The following is a 27,984-nucleotide window of genomic DNA, read 5'->3' on the forward strand; positions in this document are numbered from 1 at the left end:
GATCATCCAGTCCAACCCCCTTACTAACGCTGGGTCACCTAGAACAGGATACACAGGAACATGTCCAGGTGGGTTTTGAATGTCTCCAGAGAGAGAGACTACACGACCTCCCTGGGCAGCCTATTCAGTGCTCTGCCAGCTTCAATGTAAAGAATTTCTTCCTCAGGTTGAGGTGGAACTTCTTGTGTTGTAGTTTATGGCCATTGCTCCTCATCCTGTCACTGGGCACCACTGAAAGGAGTCTGGCTCCATCCTCTTGGCACCCACCTATGAGATATTTAAATGAATTAAAAAGATTCCCCTCTCAGTCTTCTCTTCTTTAGACCAAACAGGCCCAGCTCTCACATTGGCTCTTCATATGAGAGATGCTCCAGACCCCTCATCATCTTTGTAGCCCTCCAGTGGACCTTCTCCATTAGCTCCTTGTCTTTCTTGAACTGAGGAGCCCAGAACTAGACGAAGTACTCCAGATGTGGCCTCACTAGGACCAAGGAGAGGAGCAGGATCACCTCCCTCAACCTGCTGGCCACACTCTTCCTGATGCATCTCGGGATACCATGGACCCTCCCAGCTGCAGGGGCACTGCCAGCTCATGGTCAGCTTGTCATCCACCAAGACTCCCAGGTCCTTCTCAGTAGAACTGCCCTCCAGTGGGTCAGCCCCAACCTGTACTGGCACTTTGGGTGATTCCTCTCCAGGTGTAGTACCCTACACTTGCCCTTTATAAACCTTGGGTTAATAAAATCTGAAGCCAGTTCTTGTGTAGTTTTTTCCACTTCAAAAGCAGGGCCGTATTTTGAATTATCCACATCAGAAACAGCCAAACTCCACAGAGGGATGGAAAGAAACCCGAAACAGACCAGTCTTCATACAACTATTTATTGTCAATATATGTCCTTTCCCGAAGCTTACAAAGTCACCAGCACCTGAAGACATGACAGAAGGGGATGTTGACTGAAAGTGCATTTTTTCCTGGAGGTCAGAATTTTCCTTAGGGAGTACTGTGAACTGAATGAAATCACTGATTCATTAATTATTTTTTTTTCAAATGAAATATTAAAACTCTCCTTGAAGAAGTCTACAGCAAGGAGGTCCAATTAAGCCTCTGATCTCACTGGAATGTCAAATTGCCCCTACGGAGGACTCTCAAAACACAGAGTATCACCCAGGTACCAATGACCATGGGCCTGGATTTGCCTGGCAGCATAATCAAACCTCTTCAGACTTAATTTTAACATATCTTTGAATCACCAAAAGAAAGAAAAAACACAAATCCAAAAAAATCTCAAGTGTGGTTTACAAGATAGCACAGACAAGGTGTTAGAAGAAGGGCTCATCCTTTAAAAGTAAACCAGTATGTATAAATATCAAAAGATATATTACAAAAAGTACAATAACAAAAAATAAGTAACATACGTGGACAATAAATGGGATTTCCACAACAGCTCAGCAAATACTCACAACAATAAGGAAATGTCTTTTTCCAGAACTACCATAAAATCCTTCACTTAGCTTTTAATGGTTGGAGCCACCAGCTAGTCTAGAAGATACTCCTCAAAGAGGCTTTCTAAGAATAATGATTAATGAGGTTTCATTGACAGTTTTTTGGAAAAAATTTCAGCTAGCTACATGCCTCTAATGAGTGTTTAAGTCTGAGAAATCAGTATGTTATATTTAAGAATTTCTTTATTCACTATATGCATGTAATTACCTCAGAGAAAACTCATGGTTTTTCGGCAGTATCTAGACTTCTAAAGTTAAAAGAACAACAACAAAAGAGAAATGGACACCATGTTTACATGAACCTGACTGCATATAAGAGAAAACAAGATTGCTGCTGCTAAATTAGCATTATGTCATGGGAGAACTAAGCCTTGCCTAATCCTTATTACTAAACTCCAGAGAGACCTACACAGAAACCAGAGGGAAAGAAGATACCCAGCAGAGAAAAAATAACCCAGTGAAATGATGCAACTAAGGCGTAAGAGAAAAGAGCAGAAAGTTAATACTTAAAACCCAGCCCGCAGGGGTGCTCAGTGCTCTGTAAATAGAGAGCCCAGCACTCGTGATATTCACGGAAAGTATCATCCCCAATTTATAAAGGAAAACTGCATGGCTTTTCCTCAAGTAATTCCATTACTTCTTACACTTTTTAAATCAATTTGTGATATGTTGTCTCACCTGAACCTGACCCAGAAGAATAATCATCATCATCAATTGGATAGACGCCTGATGCTTCTTCAACAGAGCTGTTGTCAAGGTATAAATCTTTATCAGAGGTCAAATCTGTTCTCTGGAAAACAGATAAGAGGGAATGGTTAAAAAGATAACAGTTCTCCAGCATAGCAGTCTCTTTATCTTCAGTTCTATTTTTTAAGTTGTTGATGGCACACTGAAGTTTATACTTTCAGATTATGCCCCGCATTCATCTAAGTTGTTATACAAATTTGTAAAAATTACAGCATAAAAAAAAAAATCCAAGGCCGCACAATGAAAACCACACTTCATCTTATTAAATGCATGAATGAATAAAGAGGATTTGCAAATACACTCTTCAGAGCTCCTGTAACAAGAAAGAAGCAAATCCCAGGACTGAAGCCCTCTGTCGAGATCTCAAATATACAAATCTATAGGCTGTCATCTGAAGTCTGTTCATTTGATCTCAAACGGGAATGAACAACAACATGTATCAAAAACTACCTCAGAGGTTAGTTGAGCCAAATGTCACAAAACTCTTTAGAAATTAGAACAAACAACTGGGACTACAAAATACAAATGTTTCTAAGACAGTGCTATTGATTAAGGATTATCACATTTTCAGCCGGATCAGGCAGCATGATGCTCCAATTCCTAAATGAACAAGTCTCTCCTAAAATTTAACTGCAGCTTCAATAGGCTAAAAATTTGGTTTCTTGTAACTGGCACCAGATTTTTATGTCTGCAAGTATTTCCCCACTAAAGAGAGATTCTGCTAAAATCAGCTGAAAATAGAACAAGGTATCAAACATCTTTTAAACTGACAATTCAGGCTTCAAAATACTAGCAACTGCCTTCCTCCACAGCTTTCCTAACAGAGAATAAACTTCCTTATGAGAGCCATGTATCTTTGATGACTGAGAAGGTACTATTATTGCTATTACTTTTACCAGCATTTCTGTGAACGTCTGTTTGTGACAACTTATTGAAGAAAGTATGACAGTTCTAAACGGATTTTTGAGTAAAAAAAACCCCAAACACCAAAATGCTATACCAAAACGCATCTATTCTGTATCTCATATAAGCACCCAAAACTGCTGCTCTGAGTCCCAAATGTTTCCACCTTACTTATTACTGCATGGCATTGACTGCCAATTTTATTCTACCCAACATTCACTGAAGCTTTTCTAAAGAAGTGGCAAACTATGTATGGGGTAACTCCTGTATGCAAAGACTCATATCAGACTTTCGAAGGTAACTTTTTTTCCCAGAGATCTAAAAAATATTGTTGAAAACATTTTTTACTTCTTTTTAGGAGGTTTGTGGCAACAGATTCCTGTTTTAAGCTTCTTCACAGCAAAAAACTGCTCTTCAGTTTTATCTGCAATAAAAAATTATTCTTCATGGAAAGCAGAGAGTCCATCCTGATTATTAGTGTATGTCAAAGTAAAAAGATCCTTGCACCAGGGGTACCTTACACATCTCTGGACAGCTCTAAACTAAAACAATGTTACCCTGGTTTTCTTCCACAGAGAAAAGAAAAACAACATGATACTTCGTCAAAGTCTTCTCCTTCTATGGCCACTTTTCCCCCCACATGGGACATATTGTGGGGGGTCGGGGGAAAGAACCCTGGTTTTAATATAAGTTTACAAAAGGCCTGCTCTCATCTGCTGTTGGTTCACATGGTCTGCCTGGAACTGGCTGCAGTCCAAAGCAGAAATTCGAGATGATGTCTGGTCACCATCAAATGACTTAATTCCTTTAAAAGATGTCTCCAAAGGAAGTCATGAAGTACCGTGGTAGGTGTATAGGTGGTATTGTAATTAAGACACAGCTGAGACTGTTTCCGTATGGGAAAACAACTCCCTGTCACGGGACAAATATCCTGCTCTTGATCCAGCTGCCACAATGGATCAAGCCACTTCACCCCACTTTACTTTCAGACACAAGCATGGTACAAAAGAGACCACTCCTTAATATCAGGCAGGAAAAAACAAAACATTCTGAAAAGGAAATGCAGGTGGCTGACCATGAGTCTAGAAAAGCCACACAATATTCAAAAGATATCAGAAGCAGTAAATGTTACCCAATGCCACATTAGGAAAAAAAAATTGAAGACCTACATGCAGGAATTTCCTAACAATGGAAATTGCATTTGCAAGAGGTGAGAAATAGCCCGAGTTTGCAAAAGTTAGTGAATGAAAACTAGTCTGGGAACAGAAGCATCACACATCCCTCCCCCGAATTTTTTGTGTTAAATAAAAACATGAACTTACCAATCAATTTATTCCCTAGACCATTTCCTTCTTCTGTCTATGTCAGAAGCAAACTTAGTAAAATTCAAAAACCAAATAAAACGTCCAATCACTCTCCCCTCCCCTGTCAAAACAAGCAGTCCTGTTTTCTTGCTCTTTCCAGCCTCACAGAGGACACAGAGAAGACAGAAATGACTCCTGGCAGCTCTTGTAACAATTCAGTTCCTGTAAGACAGCTGAGCAGCTAACCCAACCTAGCCCAAACTGCAAGTGCCTGGGCAGCCAGGCTCCCCACCATCATATTCACTCCCTTTCTTTCGATGAATTATGGCTCTTCAGTTGCCAAAAGCTTTTATTTCTTACAATGCTGAGATGTTCTCAGGATTTAAACCAGCTGAAAACAGAGGAACAGAAAAGGAAGAAAAGCCTGGGTAGCTTTCAGCCCCAATTTCAGAATCCATTGTATTTTTTTCTGGGGATGTAATGGATACAATGTGAAACATTACTTAGTATCTAGTACTGTGGATGGCACAACTCCACCAGAATGAGAAAACTATTCCCCACAGTATTACTGAAGTAGTACAATATTTACTACAGGAGAAATACATGGTACAGTGAACTCCAAATGCATCCAGATCAGACAACAAGCTCCATCTGAGGAAGATGCTTTGTAGCCTCTCTGGCCAGAGCCCCTTGCTTCTGCCCACTGGTGGAACTCAGGCAGGACACAAGCACCCTCTCAAACCAAAGGCACAAAGAAGCATACTCCAGCTTAAAAATCCCCAAGCACCTGCACAGATAAATGCATTCATTGCACTGTTCCCAAACAGACTCTCTTTGCAAGCTGGCAAGTAGACTCTGGGTAGGAGCACTCACTTTACACCCACAGCTTGCACCTTTTATCCCAGTTGTTTAGAAGCACATGGCTGCCTTAGATCACTTGGAATGAAAAATGCTGTAAGGCTAAGAATAAAAAGAAAAGTCCAACATTAAACAAAAAATACACAGCCATTAAAAATAATTCTGTGAAGATTAAGCTTAGAAAAATGAGAGATGGTTAATGAAAATAAAATAATACTTCATGGTGCTTAAGTGAGCATCAAGCACTGAAGCCATGCTTTGCAATTTTATGCTATGTAAAAATAAATCTGATTTAGTATTTGCTCTAGAAATGTTTTCTTGATTGTCAGCTGGGAATCCATGGGGGTCCATGGACTACTTCCAGGAAGTTCACAAAAGAAAAGTTGAGAAAACAAGTCTGTAGTCAGTAGGCTTGGACAGAGAAAGGTCTGTACTAGCATTTCAATATGCTTAGCAGGAAAAAAAAAGTTTGCAAATTCTAGCTACATAAAACTATTTTTAGTTTTTATGAAGGTCAAATATTTAAGGGACTATTACCTATAGCTAACAACTGAAACCAAAGCCCTCATATCACTTTTATGTAACAGCCTTATTTTCAGGCCTATTAAAGCAGTAGGAACACCAGGCAAGGATGCCTCTGTTATCAGTCCTTTAATCTGACCCTGAAGCCACAAAAACTGCTCGTTACCTCTTGACAGAGATTGCATTCTCGTCCATCATTGTTATCCCACTTATGTTTTTATTCCAAGAATATAATGCTGCAAAATCCTGTGACCCAAATACTTCACATGCTGCATACCAATGACCACTGATTCCTGCCTGGCTATTGACTACACTGGCATAAATCTAAATCTCATGGATGTAGTGTAGATTAGCACCCATTAAGTACTACATAAAAGACATTTTCATACCAGTAATATGTTGAATTTGAAATATCAAAGTCTTTATTTTACTAAAGCTTACATTCAAAGTAATTTTCAATTTAATAAATTTAGATAATCCAGGACATATTAAAAACAAAAAAATACCCAAACCCAAACCCTCATTTTGACAGTAAATGAGAGAGGAAACAAAACAGAAAAGGTTTTCTTGTATCATCATCTCACAAAAGGCATAAATCATTCATCAAAATTACAGTGGAAAAGAACTGAAAACCAATAATCAGACAACAGGAGGATTGGGAATGGATGGCACATTTCATTCAAAAAAAAGAACAAAGCACCCTGTCATAGCCATTCCCTTTTTCAGTGCTGCTGTTACTATCTGTCCTCCCATTACGTGAGGGTGATTTAGGAGTAAGACTTTACACACTTTGATGCCATCTGGATGAAGCCAAGAAAGCTGGTGAGAGGAGCAATGAAGAAGTAATGTCTACCATGGCTGTCATGGCTGTTTGAAACTCAGACACAAGAGCAATGAGTAGCTGACATAGAAGGAAACATTTTATTATTTACTGATGCACTCAAATTTTTATTCTCTGTCTTTTTGAGTATACGCATGGGAGAGAGAATTTGAGATTTGCAGCTGGGTTACTAATGGTACATTGCCTCCCTTTTTCCCTAGATGGAATTCTTTTAGATGTAACCTGTTTAGTACGCATGGAACCAGAGACTAATATTTAAAAAGTGATGTTATATTACAAATATCGAAGCCAGGGGCCTCTGAAAATTTGCAGCATTACAGCTATTGATCAGGCGAGATCTAAACATTAGAAGGAGAAAGAAACAGATTTTCCTCTTCTATTGAGACATAGTGCAGCTACATGCTTGCATAAAAGCCATGCTCAGCTGGTGAGTCTCAGTTCACAGAGTGATGTATTCTTTATATACACTGACATTTTTGGAAGCTAACTACCTGAATGCATTCACCTAAGCTCAGGGCCATTGCAGAGGTTCCCATTGAAGGCTAGAGAAAAGGCAGTTGTGAAGAAGCTGTATTTCTCTCTAGACTTCCTGCAAAAGGAATTATGATCTGTCACCTAACAGGAGTTAGTCCTAACAGACCTCAGCACTGCTGACTTTGAAGCAGGCAGGTATCTTCCCATCACTGTTTGCCAATTCTTTGCTTTCTTGGTGTCATCACACCAGGAAAGCTGTCTCACAGGTGAGACTGCCTCATTAAGAGTTTGTTAACCTTGCCCAGGAATCAGTCACGACTTTAAACAAAAAATCTGAAGTGCAAAACTTCAAAATCAGATTTCCACCTCAGTGCACCAGATTTTCCCACAGAAACATGCCAACCAGAAGAGCATCCACTTTCCATTTTTCATCATGTTACTGGTTCTCAGAGATGAGCCTCTGCCAGCTCCTTCAGTCTGCAATTCCCTATGCTGCCCACATGTACCCAACTACAAACATGTAATTTTGAAGGAGGATTTTATGTTACAAGGTATGTTAAGCACTAATTGTCTTAGTACAGATGCCAGCCTTTCCTTTCACTGATATGCCCTACAGCTGTGAATAGAAGAAAAGGAGAGAAGTAGTCCCCATTATTTCCTTTCAAGGTGACACTGGCACTTTGAACAACTCGCAACACAAACTTTTCCATGCAAACCCCAGCTCAGTGCACTACGCCAACCATGGTGGGGCCTTCTGCAAAAGTGGTGGTGGGAGGCACGGAGGTGGGCAATTGTGGAATTTTCTGAGAAATAAGACACTAATAATTGGTGACATCATTTAAGCACAACACTCTAAGGACTCACCATTTTCTCCCTTGGAGAAACCATACTGATTGCACAATGGTGATGTTAGTAGAGTGGGAAACTCCACAGGGAAACTGCCCTGCACCACAGTCTGGGTAATTGTCACCACAGCAAAAATATTCTTTCTGTAACACCAGGCCCCAGATTGATTTTTCCAAGTTTGAGAGCAAGGGTTTCATACAGAAGCCAGTATCTGCATTGCACATTTCCCCCAAATAATTTTGACAGTTACCACCTTCCAGTGTTACCTTAGAATGGCTTAAAACCCTCCAAACACTCCCCAAGGTTGGTCCCTTTCCATGCCAGTCCTCATGCTCATTCGCATGCCCAATGTGAAAACCAACCTTGCGATTGGAACTGCCTGGACTGAATTTGCAAAAGCCACCATCTCCTCCACCACTGCCTTTGGCCAATTAAATAACAAGCTTTGATTGCCATGACTCATTCTGGAAAGCTCATTTACACAAGGACATTTGTTGCCCTTCTTCAGGTAAAAGTGGAAGAGTAAACTGTTTTTGTATAGGTGTCCCTACTAGTGTTGTGTTTGCCTCCAGGGACAGTGTTGGTGCCGGCAGCGGCACAGCAGGATGTCATCCTGTATGGTGCAGAGCAGAGCCACTACCACAGCTGGAGTACATGCCAGAAAGATTATTCACGCTCCTTGTACCTCATGTATAACTTCCTGATGCTGCACAAAACTATAGCTCTAGGCCTCCAATCTCTCACGACAGATAAAGAAAGGGTTTGACCGCTCGTGGCTGCTGAGGAGAGGCGGAGAGCCCAAAATAAACACAAGTACTGCAAACTGCTTCTACTACTGCTAGTTTGAACAATAGAGGATTCCACCAAAAGAGCTGATTTACAGAGATTGCCTCATGTCAGAGCCAAGAGCCTAAATATGCTGGCTTTTAAGATGCACACAATCTCTTATGCCAGACTAATTACCAAAACAGAGGCATATTTGACAGGGACTGCATTAATAAAACAACTCTTGCTGGTGTTAGGCATTTCAGCAGTCTATGCCATGGCTCACAATACAAAAATACACTGCATTCAAGAAGACACCAACAAGCTACCACCACGTCAGCTACTGTTCACTCACGGCCACATGCCAAAGAAATTACAGTGCTGCAGTTGGTAGATTTAAGTTCACACTCTTCACAAAGTTATAGAAACTCGTGTGCCTGTTTTCTAACAGTTATCTATGCCTTAGAACTATTCCCTCATGTAATTACATGCCGTATGGTACATTATGTGATAACAGAACTTAAAACAGTAATAGGAGAACTTGTTCAAGCTTAACTGAAAATGTTTTTCATCCCATTATAAAGACCACAAAACTGCATAGTGGGTCTTTGGCCTGCTTACAGCTTTGGAGCTGAGGCTTGTCCTACCTTGAGAAGAAAGATAGATGTCCTCTAAAGCTCTGGTCTGTTCGTGGTAAATTCCAATGGAAACAGCTTCTATCTTTCCACTTCTTTTCACAGTGTCTCATTTCCAGTGGTGTATCATTTATCTACTAGATGCACACAGAGACCAAACTTTAGTTTCTAATTCTAACCCTTATCCAAAATTGTGTTGCCAGGGTGGGACAGAAGTGCTGTATGATGATGCAGGAGGGAGGTGAGCAAGCAGGGCAGCAAGATCAGGCAGAGCTTCTATCTTTACACATGAGATCAATAGCACCATCTGTGATGAAGGACAGATCAAACAACTTTCTCCACGCTCTCCAGCTACAAACGATTTACAACAAATACTTAGTAAACGCTCACAAATAGATCCTCATGAGTATCCTATAGCCTTCCTAGGCTATCCAGCTAGGCTCAAGCCCCTATGAAGCGTATTAAAAGACTGCTAGCTGAATGAGACCACAGTTGAGCGTGCCACTCCAAGTGTTTTCAACATTGTCCTGCAGAATTTAACCTATATCTTCATTCAGTTATAATAATTTTCTGGAAAACCAAACCTTTATCTCTGTGTATCGGTGCCACCACTATACTGCAGTGAAGAGCAGTTCTACACAGTCTACAGGTTAGGACCTTCCTAATCCCATGACCACATAAACTTACTCCAACTTCAAATCGTTACTTAGAGGGGCCCAGCAAATGATAGAGGGGCCCAGCAAATCTGATATGTCAGCTCAAGAAAACAGTACTGCTGTGCTGTTTATGCAACCCCCCCAGTTTGACATTATATCACATTCCCTAACCCGCACACCAACAGGTCTTTCCTTGTATGTGAAACTCAGAAATGAACACTGCAGTCTAGTTGTCACCTTCACCTTGAAAACCTCAAGACAGCTTAACAGTCAATTACAGTACACAGCAATTCCCGCTTCCCATGGAAAAGCAGAAGTTTAATATCAAAGTTTCTCTGGGTATCCCCAAATTTAAAGATTCAAAGCTCTTTTAGCTTTCATGCCAAGCAATCAGTTGGTGCAAAGAACAGTTTATTCTCAAACTCTGCCTTTGACGTAGGCACAATATAACAGGAAAACTATTTTAAAGGGGCTACAGCTGAATCAGCTGCCAAAGTGCTACTCTAGACTGAAATATTAAAGGGCAATGCAGGCAAAACAGCATCAGAAGCCAGCAGCCAGCAATGCACATCACAGATTGATTTATCTCAATTAGCATAGCAATTTTCTGCACATTTTCCAAAAAGCACCCATCGGTTTCCCTAAAAATAGGATCAAAACCACCATGCAAATTGTTGTCACAGCTCAAAATGCTAATCATTTTTTTAAGGATACATCAGCCCATGTGCAGACAGGTTAAATTTAAGGCAGAGCCATGACCAAGAACCTAAATGCTCCCCTTTGAAAATGCTGAATGAAGAGGTCAGCCTGCCTTTGAATGACCAGTCACAAGTCTGACAGTAACAGGAGAAGCAGGTAGCATTTGGTATAGAGATCATAACTACATGTACCTGCCTCAGTGCTTTTAAGTCTAATGCACACTGGCTCTTCTACACACACCTCCTCTCTCCTTTCATGCTTTACTGATCTGTTTTGCTAATCAATCAGAAGAACTAACACTTATATTTTTGTCCCTCCTCCTGAGAATGTGGATGAATGATTAAAGCTGCCAGGGTAACCTCTCTGGCATGCATGCCAATAACTCCCCACCTAATAGCCTTTCCTCTGCCTTGATGCCCCGGCCCACTGGTGATTACTGCAATCCCTTAAAGTGGTCAAATTGCAGGGCAGACCCCATGGAAACCTATTTAGAGCTGTTCTAGTTCATACCAAAGAATAATGTTTTTAATACAGATTGTTCTTTTTAAAGTCCTACAAATGCAGCTGTAATCAATTGTAGTGGAAGCACTGCAAACCTCCACCAGTTTCAAAAGCCCTGTATTGATTCCTTTCCAGCCCATGGATTTCAACAAAATAACCCCATGCGAGGAACCTAGACTCAACTAACATGAAATCATTTAAATTAAGACCTTTTTACCATTAGTAGTGAGAATTAGCAATAAACTGTCTCAATCAAGTACATTCCTTTCACATAAACAGGGAAGTTACATATAAACCAACTATATTATTATAGCTACATTAAGCACCAATTAAATATTACTAGCAAAAGTTACGTATGGCAACTGAAGTTTGTCAAAGGTGAGGAGGAATCAGACTTCACAGCTTAAAGAGCAAGCATTTTCAGTTTGATATCACTGCTACTCTTTCCTCTGGTATAGTCTCCTCAGGCACACAGAGCAAACACAGACAGCATTGAGAGACGAGGTACATGTTTGTGAGATACCTCTTGGTATCCCACATCCCCAAACAGTAAGACAACAAGGATGACTTTATTGCTATTTCCAGGTGTCAACTCCCACTCATCTCACTGGTCTCCAAGATTAAATTGTTGGATTCAGCATTCTGATCCCATCTTACTTAACTGAATTTTTGCTACAAAGGCTTGGTGTTCATATCCTTTTTGATGCATACGAAGATAAGAAATGAGTTTACTTTGCATGGGATAAAACACCGCTCTAATAACTTCTACTATAAAAGCAGTTGAGTGAAATCAGAGATAGGGTTTCTTGTACTAGCTACGTGGCTTCAGAAGCAGCCTTCTGTCTGGTATGCTGCCCTTCAGGCATGACTTCCCTCCTTCCACCAGGGAGAAAGAACTAGTGCACCATCAACACAAGCCCGCCTGACTCCCCAGTCAAAGATGACAGACAGGCTGATCTGGGGGGACACAGCATCCTGCCAGCAGTGCCAGCCAAATTCCTAGCCAGGTGGGGTTGAGGCAAGAAGGAAGGATTTTTCCCTCCTGTCTTCCCTCTGTCTTCGACTCTCCTGACAGCTCCCTGGGGCTTGCAGTCAGACTGGACAAGGGAACCATGGGGACCATTTCTTCTGAAGCTATATACAGCCCAGAGCTTCATTCAGAAACTAGATGGATATACTGAGCAGAATCACTAAAAGAGAATTTCTACTATACTATTAGGAATTTCTCCCCACACGGTTGCCCATACAATTGCACAGCAAGACAAAAAAAGGCAGAGCCTTGGTGACGCAGTCTGCTGTCAGCCTCCATACCTGTCACACTTCCACACACCACAACAATTAACATGTATTCATATTCCTAAGAAGAACCAGCCAGCATATGTCTGCTCTTAAAAAACCCTACAAATATACTTGGAAAGCATCAAGCTGAAACCACATACTAGAAGGTACACTAAAATAAAAAGGTTACTCCACAAGCAGTGGAAAGGCAGACACCAGATTTTCTATGTAGGTTCCCCACTCCACCAAAATCCCAGCTCCTGCTCCTTTGTCCTATGCTACTGCCTGCCTATGAGCTGTGCACAGGGATATGGCAGAATATGGATCTAACAACTCTGAAAATGAATATAAAGGAGTTTCTCAAAAAAAAGTTTAAACTGGAATTACATAAGGGACTACCTTCATCCAGTACATTATAATTTTTTTTTTGGTTTAAAGCATGGTCAAGAAAGCTGCTGCTTTAATTGAAGCTTTAGTGATAACATAATCTCTCCCAACTATCATGAGCAATTGCCTTTAATAAAACTGTCTGAAATAAGCATCACATTGATTACCTTCAGCTGATGTTTTAAAAATAATGCTACATAAAACTAGTAGAACAATAGAAGTACAAAAGAACTACATTTGTAATGAAGGTAGGGATAAAATACACTGTATTTTATAAATTTACTTCCCTTAATTTAAAGGAAAGTAAGCCAAGTAAGTTGTTTGATGGTATTTTTAACAGTCATAGATCTGACTGAAGAGTAAAATACAACAAAGGCTCTTAACGGTATTAAGTGTCTTCTAACAAAGAACAATTCTTTCTTTCTAGCATTCATATTTCTGCTGGAGGAAACAAAGATTTCAGTATTTCTATAGCCAAACCTCAAATCTTCATATAGATGTCCCAGCACTATCAATACAAGGTTAGCAGCACTCTGCAATCTTTACTGCCTTATCAAGTCTAAAGCTTTTAAAAATCTATATGCCTACAAAACCTCCTGGAGCTGCTACACATTGAGGATTTCACAGAATTATTGACCTGGGCAGCCTCTTTATCCTCAGTAAGTTATTTTAAGCAACATTCTGCCAGCAAGCAAGTCTCTTTGTTAGGCTTTGTCTGTATTATTGCTAAAGCACTGCTTACAATACAGCACAAAACAGGGAGGTACTAAGCAGAAACCAGAAAGAGGTCTGTCAAATTCCCTTTTTATTTCTTTTTTTCTCCACTTCTTAGATATGTTTCTAATACCCTACAGATCACTGCCCTGCTGCCAGGAATCCTTCTGTGCACCTGAGCCACCTCCTGAGAGGGGGCAAAGTGAATGCACAGCAGACAAAACAGACCAAATCCATGTATTTTCAGGACCATGTTCTCTAACCAGCGCACTTTCTTTTGCCTTGTTCTTTTGCCTTGCAATTATACACATCTATATCTATCTATATAAATATCTTGTAGAGAAACAGAACCTAGCAAATGCGTTTACCCACTGAGTAAGAAAACACATTATCTGACTTGGGGGATGAGGAAGAGAACAATAAAGAGAGGTAAATTTCTCAGACTTTAAACTCAAACCCCAAACACTCTGCTCTATTTTTAAATTCCTTATCAGATAAAGGTCTCCAGCTTGAGGATCAGATTTCTTTGGCATGGTAGGAAAAGCAAATTTAAACCCAATACATATCAGCATACATCAAAAAGCAATCTCATGGTTTTGTGCAGGCTCGTGCCTGGAGGTATCAACAGAGAAGGTCAGTGCTAGCACAGCAATCTTGCTTGGATGTAACTTATGAATAGCCACAGTCGAGCAGCCACATGCATTCTTCTTCTACTTTTCTACTTATCAGAAATATTTATGAGGTGATCCTATTTGGGGAAGCAACTCGTACTTTTATTTTGAAGCTTCCTACCTTGAAAGCTTGTGTGCCCAGTGACCCATACTACCCCTTGGTGCCCTCAGAACTACTAGGACTTACCTTGTTTTAATCCAAGGGCACATTATAAAATCTACTCAACTGATAGCCCACATAGGCACAGAGAAGATTTAGATTTGATACCAACTTCTGTATCACACTTGATAACTAGACTCTCAGCTGAGGGCCAAGAGAATTTCTACTAAGGGCTAATTCTACAGAGGAAGCTGCCCAGGGAGAAGGGTAAAAGAAAGAGATTTAAACTTGAATCCAGAAAATCTTTGCTACTGATGTTTTATTTCTAGATGTTAGATCAACTTTTCTATTTCCTTGTTAAGCCTGTATCCTTGCAGAGGGAATAGAAAGAACCGATGTTTTCTGAGTTAGCAATTCTGTACTGCTTGTGAGTACCACAAAAAGAGCTTTTAAGCAACGTCTTACGGAAGAAACTAATTCAGCACTGACATCTTTCTGCTACTTAACATGGTTAAGGGTTGGCAAAAATAGCAGACACAATGAATAAGTAACCTGTCAACCCTGTGCTATTCTAGATAAAGCATGGATGTATTCCAATTATCTGCACTTTATTTCCAACAGTTCTGCTTCAAAAATACAGCATATAATCTGCTCCATACACCTGCCAATCAAAGGGACAAATTCTCTTAAGTGTTCTTGCAGATATGTCCAAAGCAATTGCACTTTGCAAGGCTCTTCCCAGATTAATAACAAAACTTTAATTCAAACCGCAGGTTTTTCTCTGCAAGCAATAGAAAAAGATTGTTATACTGATGGCATTAGAAAGCTTCTTAGTTCCTGTTTCTGTTTGCTTCAGTAAAAGCATCACTAAGCACTCAGAAATGGAACAAGCAAAAAGGGGTTTCATCAGCCTAAGTGTTACGGATGTCAGCTGCTTAACAGACCTGACCTCGCACAAACCTGCTCACCTCCCTGGATTCTGTGAGCTTAAAAAAAAATCCAAGGACAAAGTGGGAAGGTGTAAAAACTCTGCTTAGGGAGACCATACAGCAAGACACTCAGACCACTGCGAGACAGCACAGAATAGTTTTGTAACGTTACTAGTGAACTTGCATATGTATAGCTAAGAAACTAGAGGTCAAGGACTGCAATGCAACATGAAGCAGTATTTTAACATAAGCATCTATACAGCTATGGTAAATAGAAGCTAGATAGAAGAAGGCTCCTGTAACGTGATTTTAGTAGAAAGCATAAAGGAGTTTTCTATCATACAAGAATATCGTATTCAAGTTCTTCTCAAATTAGACATTTGCATCAAGAACAAACCTCTCCTCAAAGGGCAGGGCATGAAGGTTGTAAACATATATGAGCAAATTAGATGAAGAAGTTATTGATAAATACAATTCTGCAAACAATACAAATAGAGGCAGCTTTTTATGGCATATTGGGAAGAAGAATGTAAGGAGGCAATTGCAACATGTTACATCATGGAAGGCAGCATTTGATTACTTGCTTTGATCAGACAGAAGAGACCAGAAAGACACTGTCACATGCCATCCTCAGGGACCATAACTGAAGGAAGGCAGATGATGACCGAGAAGCATTTGAGAGGGTGAAGATCATTCCTGCTGAAAATTAAAGTTATGTCAATAACTGATGTCTCTTCTTAAAAGTCACTCAGAAGTTCATTCAACTACATAATGACACAATAAACAAAGACTACTAGGCAAAGGAACACAATACCTATTGGCATTTTGATAAAGCAGATTCATCGGCTCATTTCATTTCTTTAAAAAACATGAGTCTGTACCGGACACATGCCACTAAAACTAGTGATACTTGTTCAGTGGAATACATAGCTGCACTTCACTTGCAGAAAAAACTGGCTTATTGAGATGTGCTGGCACCTTGAGAGTTTGCTGTGCTGAAACTGCTCACCTCACAGCCTGACAGAGCACAGGCCCCTCTAGAGACCTAAGGCCCCAGCCCAGCTCCTGACAGGGGCTGTCCTTCCTCCAGTAATCACATGTGCGCACACACAGGCCCATGGAGCACTCCCCCAGGAAGCCTCTGATGGGCTGGGAGAGCCGATTACTGCTGGCTTACAGCTCAGATGTATGCAACCGAAAGGCTTAACAAGCCTCCATTTAATTCTTTTTAAGTGAGTCTGAAGGGGGGGGGGGGGAATGATTGGTTATGAAGAACACCACCAAAAAAAGTGACATAAAACAAAGTGCAAAGCTGTGTGATGACACCTCAGCTCCCAATTACCAGTGTGAGGGCAGCATTAGGAGGCCTCCATGCCTCCTGGAAAGGCAGCAATCACTCTTTATTTCCTCCCCAGACACCACGTCCTACATGAGCCCATTTACAATTTTAAAAAGAAAGACCAAGCCATGCTCTGCAGGTCTAATATTTTTGAAATCAGCTTTGGAGGTCACAGGCTATGGAGCAGGAGGGAGAGGTAAAGGCCTGTCCTGCCTGCTCCCCTGCCCATGGCATCGGCAGCCACTGGCCCTGGGAATGCTGCTGCTCCTCCAGTGCACCATCTCAGCAGCGACCAGCTTCAGGCAGGCAGCAAACAGCACCAAGAGCCAAAAGCATCCCTCCAGGCAAGTCACAGCCTGCTTTTACAGACAGTGAGGCGTTTTCTTTGTTACTTTCCCAGTAGGGCTGGTTTGAAGTGGCACACCATTTGCATTCAGAGAGAAAAACCTCATTTTGTCATCAGAAAGCTGGGGGAGAAATGTCCAGCAAACTATCTCCGGGCATGTGCCCACTGGACACTAATCCGTCCCCGCTCACTTTGTGCCAGCTCTCACGCAAGCCCAGCTAGCACTGGCCAGCCAATGGGGCCTGGTTTTTGAAACCCCATTTTGTGAGAATGAGAGAGGGCTGTATTGTTCCCCTCTCTGTGTTCATTACAGCCACAATTCAGAGGTAACACAAAATGGAAAGCACTTGGGTTTGGAACAGCCAACTGCAGTCCTTCAGCACTTGCTGAAACAAAGGATAAAAGTAGTATTTAAAGAGTTGACCACAAAACCTTAGTATATACATTCTGTATGTTGAGGGATGGGTGCAGCAGTATTGCTTTTTTTTGTGTAGTTTTTTTTTTAAACCAATATATGAGATTCGAATAAAGGGATAGTTTAGGATACCTCACACCACTGCTCCACCTTATACTATCTTAGGAAATTAATATCCGTTATTGATTTATAAACAGGATATATAGTATCCTCTATATCCTAGGATATCCTATTATCAATTTATAATCAGCCCTGTCATCTGTAAGTTAAAGCTCATGTTCACTGAAAGAGTTGCTAAAAGGAGCAAGTTTTTCCCTCACTTTCAAGCTTACTCCATTGGATCACACACGTGAAGGTTTCCATCTTGCTGGAGAAGATTGTCATTCATGACATTATGCAGCGCTGAAGAAGCCAAACAGATTAAATGGACATTTGCATTTCCAGTCTGCTATAAAAGTGGTTTATACCAAGCAGTGTTTAAACAGTAAAACTGTCTGCAATTGCTGCTCTATAATCTGTGGGAAATCAATCAATCTCAACATTGAGCTTCCATTACTGCTTCTCAGCAAGCAGATGGAAAAATTTCCAGGGCACATACTTCTTGTTTATATCCCAGCGCTAAAGAGGAATTAAACACAGATTCAGTCTGCATTCAGAGTGATTCTGGCACACATCAAGCCTCAGGCTTGTATTTTCAAAGCAAAGCACAGAAAGTACCATGACACCTCCAGTTATGGCAGCTATTTGGCATGCTACTTCCCCTCTGAATGTATCATTGCAATAAATACCCTCAGGACTTGCCAAAGCAAAGTAGAGTATCCCATCAGAGCCCTCATCCTCAAGCTGTTTGAAATCTCAGCACTTCAGAAGAGAGGTGCTCAGAGAGAGCACAGGACACAGCTGTGGTCCTGTGCCACCAATGGAGTCTGGCTGCTCCGGCTGGAAGCCAACGCAAGCAACGGCATCAAACTCAACATCTTTTTCAGACTTGTTGCTTGATGTTGTAATGACTGTGGGATTAAGACTGTGTTGTTGGGGATTCAAAGGCTTACTTCTTTTAAGAGCGTAATCTATGTTGACACATTTTGGTTAAGATCTAAGTGTCTCTTGCTCTTAGGGAGGTACACGGACACTGCCAGAAAACACTATGCACACCAGCAGCTGACGTTTCTGCTCAAGAAAACTGAAGGTGTTTCCACTTAAGCAGGGGAGGGCCAAGAAGGAGATGTGGGCACTGTGGCCCAGGTATGGGATTTGGGTTGGAGTGAGGTCAAAGCTAAAGAGGCCAGGTAGCTCCCAGAGGCTCAGCACACCTTGTGACAGGGTCACACCCAGATTACCCTGCTTCCTCAGCTGGATGTCAACAGGCCCAGGCCATCCCTCTTACGCAGGAGATGGCTTCCCGAGGGGATTAACGCTCACCCTTTACATGTTCCTTTATTCTGTCGTGCACAGGTTGTTGCACAGTTCTCTCTGACACGGTATAGAAAGCATATGACTAACATCCATCACCTGTTTAGCCCTTCACCCTTGCCCCAAAGCCAGGTTTCATGTGACAGCCCCTTGCTTTATCTGAACTGGATGGACAGGTTGTCCCACAAATGCACCAGTTACATCATTCAATTTAGTGTGGCCAAAGTGAAATAGTTTTCCATAAGAGAGATATCAGTGTTTGAATTCACACCTCTCTGACAATTCGCTGACAACTAGTTTAAAGGCAGCTCCTGCCCCACGTATTTATCCATTAATAAATCCTGAGTGTCTAGCAAGTGCCTGGAATGGTAGCTGGTCAGGACCAGGAGCCCTGAAGAAGGGCACTGCTCCTCACTCATCTCTGCTGCTGACTGCAGCCACACAACCTCAATAGTGCCTCCTACATGGGCTGAGGGTTTCAGCTGTCCTGATGAAAACTGCCACAGTCTGAAACATAACATCAGCCTTGGATGAAACCTAAAGTATTTTTGCAATGTTATCTGCAACTACTCCTACTCTCTGTGTCCCTCTGTTTGGCACAGGGAGACAAAGGTTCAAAGTGAGTCCCTGAAGAGTCATATGCACATTTCTTTCCCTCTCAGTACTTATGTACAATTAGATCTAATAATTACTAATAGATTTCACTTGAAATTTTGAATCCACTGGCCTCATGCTGGATTATTCAATCAGAGCTTTAATATAGTGGCAGTCTTGGATGAGGTGGGAAGACAGAAGGTCACTGTATTTCAAGCACCTAATTTTACTTCAATTCAGAGTAGCTAAATTTAGGGCCGAAAGGTCCTTCTACAGATCAGCGGAGAGAGGTAAATTTCTCCAGAGGGTTGTTCACAGTTCTCAATTTATGTGTGAATTCATACTCCTCAGTTAACAGTTGAACAGTCTTTCCAACACACGTTAAGCAAGGGAGGCAATCTCTGACTAAAATGGCACCTACAACATCATATTCCAATAGGTCTGAATGAGTTTTGGAATAAAACAGTAGAGAGGCACATTGTAAAACCAGTAGATCATCTGCATCTTCCAAGGGAATAATTACCATGAAAACAGAACATTTATGAGGCTTGGAAAGAAACCTCAGTATCCCAGAGCTGCTGTAAGATGCACTGAAAAACTCCAAGCCCCACGACTTCAGGCTGCAGACACGTACTTGTGCAACTGACAGTTCCAGAAAGAGACCTCTGTTCATTTGTACTGACACAGTATAACCCAAACAAGTAGGTGACTCGTCCCTGGACTGGGACAGTGAGTACTCATTTCTCTGGACACTTTATAAGGAAGGGGAAAAAAGCAACAACAGCATAACTCCCGACTTCAGAGCTCTTTCAGCAAGAAGAGGTAGTATTTCTCTGGCTATGTACACCAGCAGCTATTTCAGCTGTACAAGCATCCAGACATCACTGTCGTGAAACTAAATGTGTGGATCTGGCTGTAGAGAAAACCAATTCTGCTGACTAATTATCACAGCATTAAGTGCCAAAAAAATTCTTCCAGGTAAATGTTTTACCTCTTCCTCTGTTGATTATAGTCACTTGATGACTGCTATGAAAGTTATATTGTTGCACACTTGGAGAACTGCAACTCTCCTCTAGTTATTAATTCTACCCTGTACAGTCATTAAATGAATAGTAACATATATCAGGTCTGTTCTCAATGCCATCCAATGTGTAGAGGACAGTGCACATTGAACATAATGCTTTAGAAATACAATTTTCCATGTGCCACTCTGAGGAAAGGAAACCCCAGGAGTAGCTGCATTGCTATACAGTAACTGAAATCCACAAGATACAAGACTATTCAAACTTGAGCTATTCCGGAAGGACGTAATGGTTTGTAAAACTTGCAGACTGTGTATTTTACTTTATTTTCTCATGCACAATGAGAATGAAGTGTAATCTATCAAGGCTTAAAATTAAACATCCTCTATCTATCATGCCATGGGACAGAAACCAGTAAAACCAGTTCAAAATTCACAGTTCTCTTCTATGCAAAAGACCATTGTATACCTATCAGTTACAGATTTTCAGAAAAATTGACCTAAGGCCAACCTCTAAAAGTGAGTTCTGCTTGTGTTAAAAGGTGCTTAAAGTTTCTGGTAATTATACACCTATTCTATCATCTGCAGACAATAAGAACCTATTTCCTCAGCATAAGACAGCACTCCAGTTGCTATTCCTGTGCCACCTTCTCTTTTGAGCCATGGGATTGATAAATGGCCAAACAGTATGAAAACCCCCTAAGGATACCTGCATATAATGCACTTACGAACAGTGGTGTCTTGGTCAGCAAGATGAAATTACCAGTGGCTTAGAGAACCTTCCAAGTGGGACATATTGTCCTAATGTAATAGGAGGCTGTGGGAACACACAAGGCAAGAACAAAACAAGACAATTATACAAAAGCAACTTCCCAGATAATGTCTGAGAGGCAATTACAGGATATTGGCGAGCTTCCTGGCCCCAAGCTGAAGTACCATCGTTGTTCATCAGTGATAGGGGAAAAGGAAAACAGAAGAAGCATCAACAAGCACGGAGAATTTAACACCCATTCCTAGAGAGCTCAAACTGCCCAGAGGGCCAGGCTTAAAGTGAGGCATTTGTCTCCAGAGACACCTACTTTTAGGCAGGGATTTGCCTTGAGCTCAGTGTCTAAAATCCTATTGTAATCAGTGGAAATCTAGTCATGGTGGCCAGGGGAGCCCTCCTGAGCTTCCTAAACACAGGCACATAGCACTGCTTGTGATGTCTCAGGCACCCTGCCTTGCTCACAGCTCCTGCTCCAGACGAACATGTGCCTCCTGCAGGTCCCATCACACCTTCCAGGACTGGACTGTGTGGACCTCCCAGTGCCAGAAGGTATCTCAAATATCACAAAATGTTAAGATAATTTGTCTCCTCTTCCCATGCTAGGAGGGCTGGAGTTACAGGCAGAAGGAGGAGGCTGTCTCCAAATCAGGGGCTGGTCTGTGTCATACAAGAGAGAAGACCCTGAATGAAGGTTCTGCAGATGCCTGAAACACTTCTGGAACGCTCAGCTTTGTAACATAAACAAAGTTTGGCTTATCACCCTTCAGTGACAGCAGCTCCTGCACAGTAAGGCAAGCTTTGGTGAGCCAAACCCCCAGATACTCCTCACAGTAGCTGACGTCAACCCAGGCTTCCATATCCCATGTGTGCTAGATGATTATGCAGGGTACAAGAACTACACTCAGCATTTTTCTTCCTCTCAGGTTGCCTTTTTTAACTAAAAATGCCAAGCACAGAAAAAGAGTGTTTCCAGACTTTCAAAGCTTATTTAAACAACTTGTTGCTCGTAGAAGTGAGAAGAATACCAATGTCTTTTAACACAAATCTATCTGACAATTTTTCTAATAACTAAAAAACCAAGAATGCCAATCTTTGCCCTCTTCACCACAGCTTAGAGTTGCTTAAACTGCTTCTCCTTGCAGCTGTAGGAAAGACCCTGAGAATCTGCAATAGCTCCTGCACCAGTGAAGGGACACACCTAAGCTGTCCCTGTTGAGCTTTTCTATAGATCACTGAGTTCCCCTCATCCCCTGCTGCCTCTGACACATCCATGACAGAGGCTGTGGGAGTGCAGGCTGCTATACCAGCCACAGCTTCTTGCAACAGGAACAATCCTCCTCCTCCTCTTTGCCATAGTGAAAATCTAGCAAGGTCATGGTGGGAAAGAGGAGGGCACCTTTCTCACCAGGCTTGTGCTCTCCTGGCTCCTCAGTGAGAGATCAGCATTTTCACCAGTTCTGGGTTCCGCAACCACATAGAAAATAATTTTTGGTCTTATGCCTGTAGATCCATAGCTATGAGGTGATTTGAACAGATTTACATGTAGCTTTTCAGCAGTTCCCAGACACATGGTCCCTTTGCAAAACTAAAGTAAGTCTTCAAAGGACATTAAAAAGGACTTGTAGGCTGTAATCCTGATATGAAATGGGCAGCTGAAGACAGCAAAGTGAAGTATTACCAGTTGCCTGTGTTAAAACACATGTAGACCTTCTACTTCCAGAGTTTTCCATTGTACAGATCACCAGTCATATTTATACAGACATTAGCAGAAAGTCTTGGTGAACATCTCATTCTTTTTTTCAAGGCCAGAAAGACAGGTCCAGGCAAAATTTGCACAGACTGATGTCTATTACTGATGTTTTCCTCTTGGGTGGATTTAGCCACAAATGGGCCAGGACAGGGGAGTGATAGTAGCTTTCCCCTCCTCATAGAGGTGGTGATGAAAGCTCAAATAAGACTTCCAAAATAAATCCTACCATGACATTTTTAGGGTGTAGGCACACCCCAAAACCTCATAAACCAACAAGAGGGCTTTTGTTCTCTTGACTCAAGTCCAAACATTTCAGAGTACTCCACTAAAAACCACAGAAAGGCTACCCTATTTCCTTCCTTCCCAGGCTCTCAAAACAGTAGGCAACGGTATTTTTCTTCAACCATAAATCAGACTGCCTACTAACATGCTGCAGGATGGCATGCAGAATTTAATTTGTGCGGGCAGTCAAAAAAATAATACAATAAAGGCATGACTGTACTCCATACTGCACTCACTTCTATTAAAAATTAGCATTCGCTTTGTTGCAATAATTCTAAAGGGGACAAAAGGACGATTTTAGAGAAAAAATAAAGCTCTATACACACATACACACAAAACAAACACACTTAAAACCCCCCTCACAAAATCCAGTCAACACCAAGAAAGGACAAGTCCCAGATTTTAATTCCTTTATAGGCTTGAGGTCTGTGATTAAGTTAAACATAGGAGCAATTAACTTTTGTGCAAGTAACACATAGGCTTTACTGCATATACAACTAGGAAGCCTTGACAGCTTCCTCCAGAACAGCCATTCCCACAGGGGCTTTTAATTCTTTTAAATACAAGTACCTCTGTGAGGAACAGAAAACAATACACAAACTTCACAATAGCCTGAGGATCACAACATAGGCTGGAGGGGGAGTGAGGAAGGGCTAGGAGACAGAGGATTTTTTTAATCTTTATTAGAAATTTAGAAAACTTGCATATAATTCTAAATTTCCTTGATTTTCACATGAAGCATGCTGCAATAACAACAGTCATAGGAAACTAGAAGCCATTAGCAGGCTGCTTACTCAATGTTCTGCCCTTTTAAGGCAGAAAACATGTTCCAAGTTCAAACTTGCTCAATGAACTCTATTACCTGGGCCTAAAATTTTTCCTGTGTGAAGAGAGAAATCATCTACATGTTTCTACTGTTTTCAAATACACAGGAAAGATTTATTTGTCTGTGTCTTCCTGATACTGCCTTGAACCAGTAGCATGAAACCAAAGGTCTCTTACTTAGAAAGGAATGAGCATTATCTTCAAAATTGATAGAGCATTAGTACTATGCATAAATTCAGACTTAATTGGAGTAACTTTCCCCAACAAAATTTTCCCTTAGCAAAATCCTAAGGCTGCTTCTGACAACGGGAAAAAACCCCACCTTTATTTTGTTGGAACTACTGACTGAGAGATGTCCCCCCTTCAGCACCTGCAATGAAACCCACAGTGTGGTTTGGCTCAGGTCCAGTTCACTTTCTTCACAGTGGTGGTATGTGGCTATGTTTTGGATTTGGAACACAAGGTTGATAATATAGTGATGTTTTTGTTATTGCTGAGCAGCACTTACACAGAGCCAAGGCCTTTTCTGCTTTTCATACTGCAACACTGGCAAGGAAGTTGGGAATGCATGGGAAGCTGGGAGGAGACACATCTGAGACAGGTGATTCAAACTGACCAAAAGGATATTCCATACCATATGACATCATGTGGGGGGAGGAAGGAGGAAGAGGGGGATGTTTGGAGTGATGGCGTTTGTCTTCCCAAGTCACCATTATGCATGATGTAGCTCTCCTTTCCTGGGAATGGCTGAACACCTGCCTGCCCATGGGAAGCAGGGAATTAATTCCATGTTTTGCTTTGTTTGTGTACATGGCTTTTGCTTTCCCTATTACACTGTCTTTATCTCAGTGTACAAGTTTTCTGGCTTTTACCCTTCCAATCCTCTCCCTGATCTCGCTGGTTGGGGGAGTGAGCGAGTGGCTGCGTGGGACTTGATTGCTGGCTGGGGTTAAACCATGACACCCACCTCCTGTGGGTTGAATCCAAAGCATAGGTAATATTACTGTCCTTGGAGAGGTAGCCTTAAATTATGGGAACCTGTTCCTGACAATCAGTGATGAGAGAGAAAAAAAGAAAAGTTCAGGCTTTAGCATATTCCTCTAAGGTCACAGATTGCTGAAACACTGAAGCCCAACAGAGGATGTTTTTCCCCTTCAGAAATAATTGAATCACATTAGAAAAAAAAACCCCAAACCTATCTTTTATACTGGACACTAATTGAAAAAGATACAAAACCAAATAAGTTTAGGAAAACATTAACCTTAATTATACTGTAAAAATCCATAGCGGGGTAAAATAATCATCCACATCTGATACTTACTTATTATGTGCCTTAAGTAAACTGAGTACCTAGCTCAAGGGAATCCCTGCTTAAAATTAAACATAAATAAACTGAAGCACAATAAGCCTTCAACAAGACTTCATGATTTAAAGGCAATGCTCTTAAATACAGTTCATGAAACAAAAGTTGTACTACAGCATCTCATCTGAGATTGCATTTAGAAAGAGATGCCATTAACGGAACGATCTTATTAGCAGAGAATGCAGCAATTCCTGCCAAGCTGTTTGATAGAAACCAGGCACTGATATAACCTTAATCTGAACAACTTCCCATTACCAATACCACTTCCTAAAAGGAAGAATTAAGGTTGAAGGGCTCTCACAGCAGCTACTGCAATTCACTACACTGAGCAAAGCAAATCTACAATAATTCCTTTTCTAAAAAGTAAATGGTCATCCTGAGATGTCTTTCCAAATCAGAATTATTTAATGCTCCTTAACAGAGAAGGACTTACAGCATACTACAGAATTTGCAAGTAATTTAATTATTTACTTTTTACAGGCACTCAAATGGGACTTGTTATCCCATTCTCCTCCTTTACCTTAGCTCTTGGCCATGTGAAGGCAACAGTGCTGTCACTTCTGGTTTAGATAAAGAGACTTCAGTGCTTGCTCAGTGCTGTGGTGAGAAATATTCTGACACAGCGCGGATCTGTATTTTTATCTCTCTGCAATCTCATTGAAGACTACAGCTTGCTTTTACACAAGTGAAGTATCAAGCCCTAGCAAGGAGGCTCTAACACTGAGTTCTCAGTACTCACCTCTCTTGAAACTCAAGTTACAAGGAAAAAAATACTCTCCTCTTATTAGCCTTTTATTATGAAATAGCTATTCATAGATTCCTGAAATACCTGCAATTCTTTTCATTCACTATGAAGAAACTCTTATAAAGCTTAATGAATTGCAGAAACATTATACACTAACAAAGGCAAGATGCTTCAAGAAACAGGAGGAACGCTCATTCAACATCGCACAACACTGAAAAAAATTATACAGAAAGTTAATGACATTTTAAAAAGTTGTATTTTATAAAAACTTTCCCATAGAATATATGTAAAGGATATAGAAACAGAAAACCAATTTGTAATGTATACATTTTCTAAAATCAAGCAGTTTAAGATGAGTTATGGGAAGAGAATGAAACATAGGAGACTACGGTAAAATACTGTTGTTTCTGTATAAATGTCATAAACTATAAATTTAATACTTTTTTAATACTTTCCTCATCAAGTTCCTAGAATGGCTGGTGAAGCAGCATGAGGTGACATGCCAAGAGAAATCCCACACTGCAGATTATACCGTGCTTTCAAACTCACACAACACCTTTTTTGAGGTGTATTCCCATAGCATATCTAAGGAGAAAGGTCCAAAGCTGACACTTCACTTGGACAAGGGGAGGGGGGAAAAACCTCCTCTAAATATTTTGCTTTTATCAGCATTACACGAGCAGGTGTCACACACCTTAAAGGACAAATACAGGTCAGACTGACTGCTGGCACCAGCTAAGCCACAGCACCACTACGATTTGGAAACCTACTTCCCCAGGAGTCACACACGAAGCACGGCTGCTGGAATTTCTGTCAGAGAAATTTGGCAGAGCTGCCAAAAAGAAAATCCATTTTGCCATGTAGCCTACACCAGTTAGCTCTACTTTCCAAGACACCACCCCTCCCTCTGCTGCTGGCAAGGCAGCCTCAGGTGGAGCCCAGCCCTCCCTCACCCAGGACAGACCTGCTCATGGGAGCAGCAGGCACTGCAGGAGCACTGTGCACACCCAAGACAGGGTTTGTTGTGACACGTGAATGCCCAGGTGTAAATTGCTGCCTGCTGGCTACTCCTCAGTCAGGAGGAAGGCCTTGCTACTGGACAGCAAAAGAGGTCTCATCATGTGAGCTCTGAGCCTGAAGTGGTATAAGAAAAACAGAGAGAGAAAGAAAAGAAGGAAAGGATATACTAGAACAGGTGTAATAAAAGGGTAATTTCCCAGTAGAGCTTCTCTTCAATAGAGTACCTTGAATTTTACAGTAGCGAAAGCAACCTAGTAGCAAAAATGAGTGATATAAAGGTTGAGCAACTGCAGAAACAAAACACGATAAATCAAACTGTGATTGTGGAAAGGCGGCTTTTCATCGCTAATACACCCCAAGAGGATAAATTATGGTGAAAGTCCTATTACATAAAAATTCAGCCACCTGGGAATTCAAACAGTTAGAAGTCAGATCTATTTTTAATCACGTTCATCTGCCAGGCCTCTCAGTAGAGCGGGAAGGATTTGACAAAGCCAAATCCCCTGAAACAGAACAGAGCTGACTACAGGCTTTGGAGGTACGACCTTACTGCACGGTATGTGCCTACAAATCCTGCCAGCTCCCCAGTCCAGGGGCAGAACAACCACCTTTGGAGGAACACAGGATTGAGTACAGTTTCAAGCAAACTCTTCACTCCAATAATCTAGAACTCATCTGTCCCTGATCTATATGGGACATACCACCGAAGATTCTCTGCCAGGAAATAAAGAACAGAATCAGAAATACAAACAACTTCCAGGGACAGTGA

At 41.3% G+C, this 27,984-nt stretch overlaps 1 protein-coding gene across 1 annotated transcript in view; it reads right to left on the reverse strand.

The window, feature by feature from the left end:
• SDC2 (syndecan 2) overlaps nucleotides 1–27,984 on the reverse strand; it is a 62,197-nt gene that overhangs the window by 10,017 nt on the left and 24,196 nt on the right. The window contains exon 2 of the mRNA XM_032683215.1: nucleotides 2,182–2,293. Within this exon, the coding sequence (XP_032539106.1) occupies nucleotides 2,182–2,293 (112 nt within the window). The remainder of the gene's footprint in view (nucleotides 1–2,181; nucleotides 2,294–27,984) is intronic.

Source organism: Chiroxiphia lanceolata, chromosome 1, assembly GCF_009829145.1.
Source record: "Chiroxiphia lanceolata isolate bChiLan1 chromosome 1, bChiLan1.pri, whole genome shotgun sequence".
NCBI lineage: Eukaryota > Metazoa > Chordata > Aves > Passeriformes > Pipridae > Chiroxiphia > Chiroxiphia lanceolata.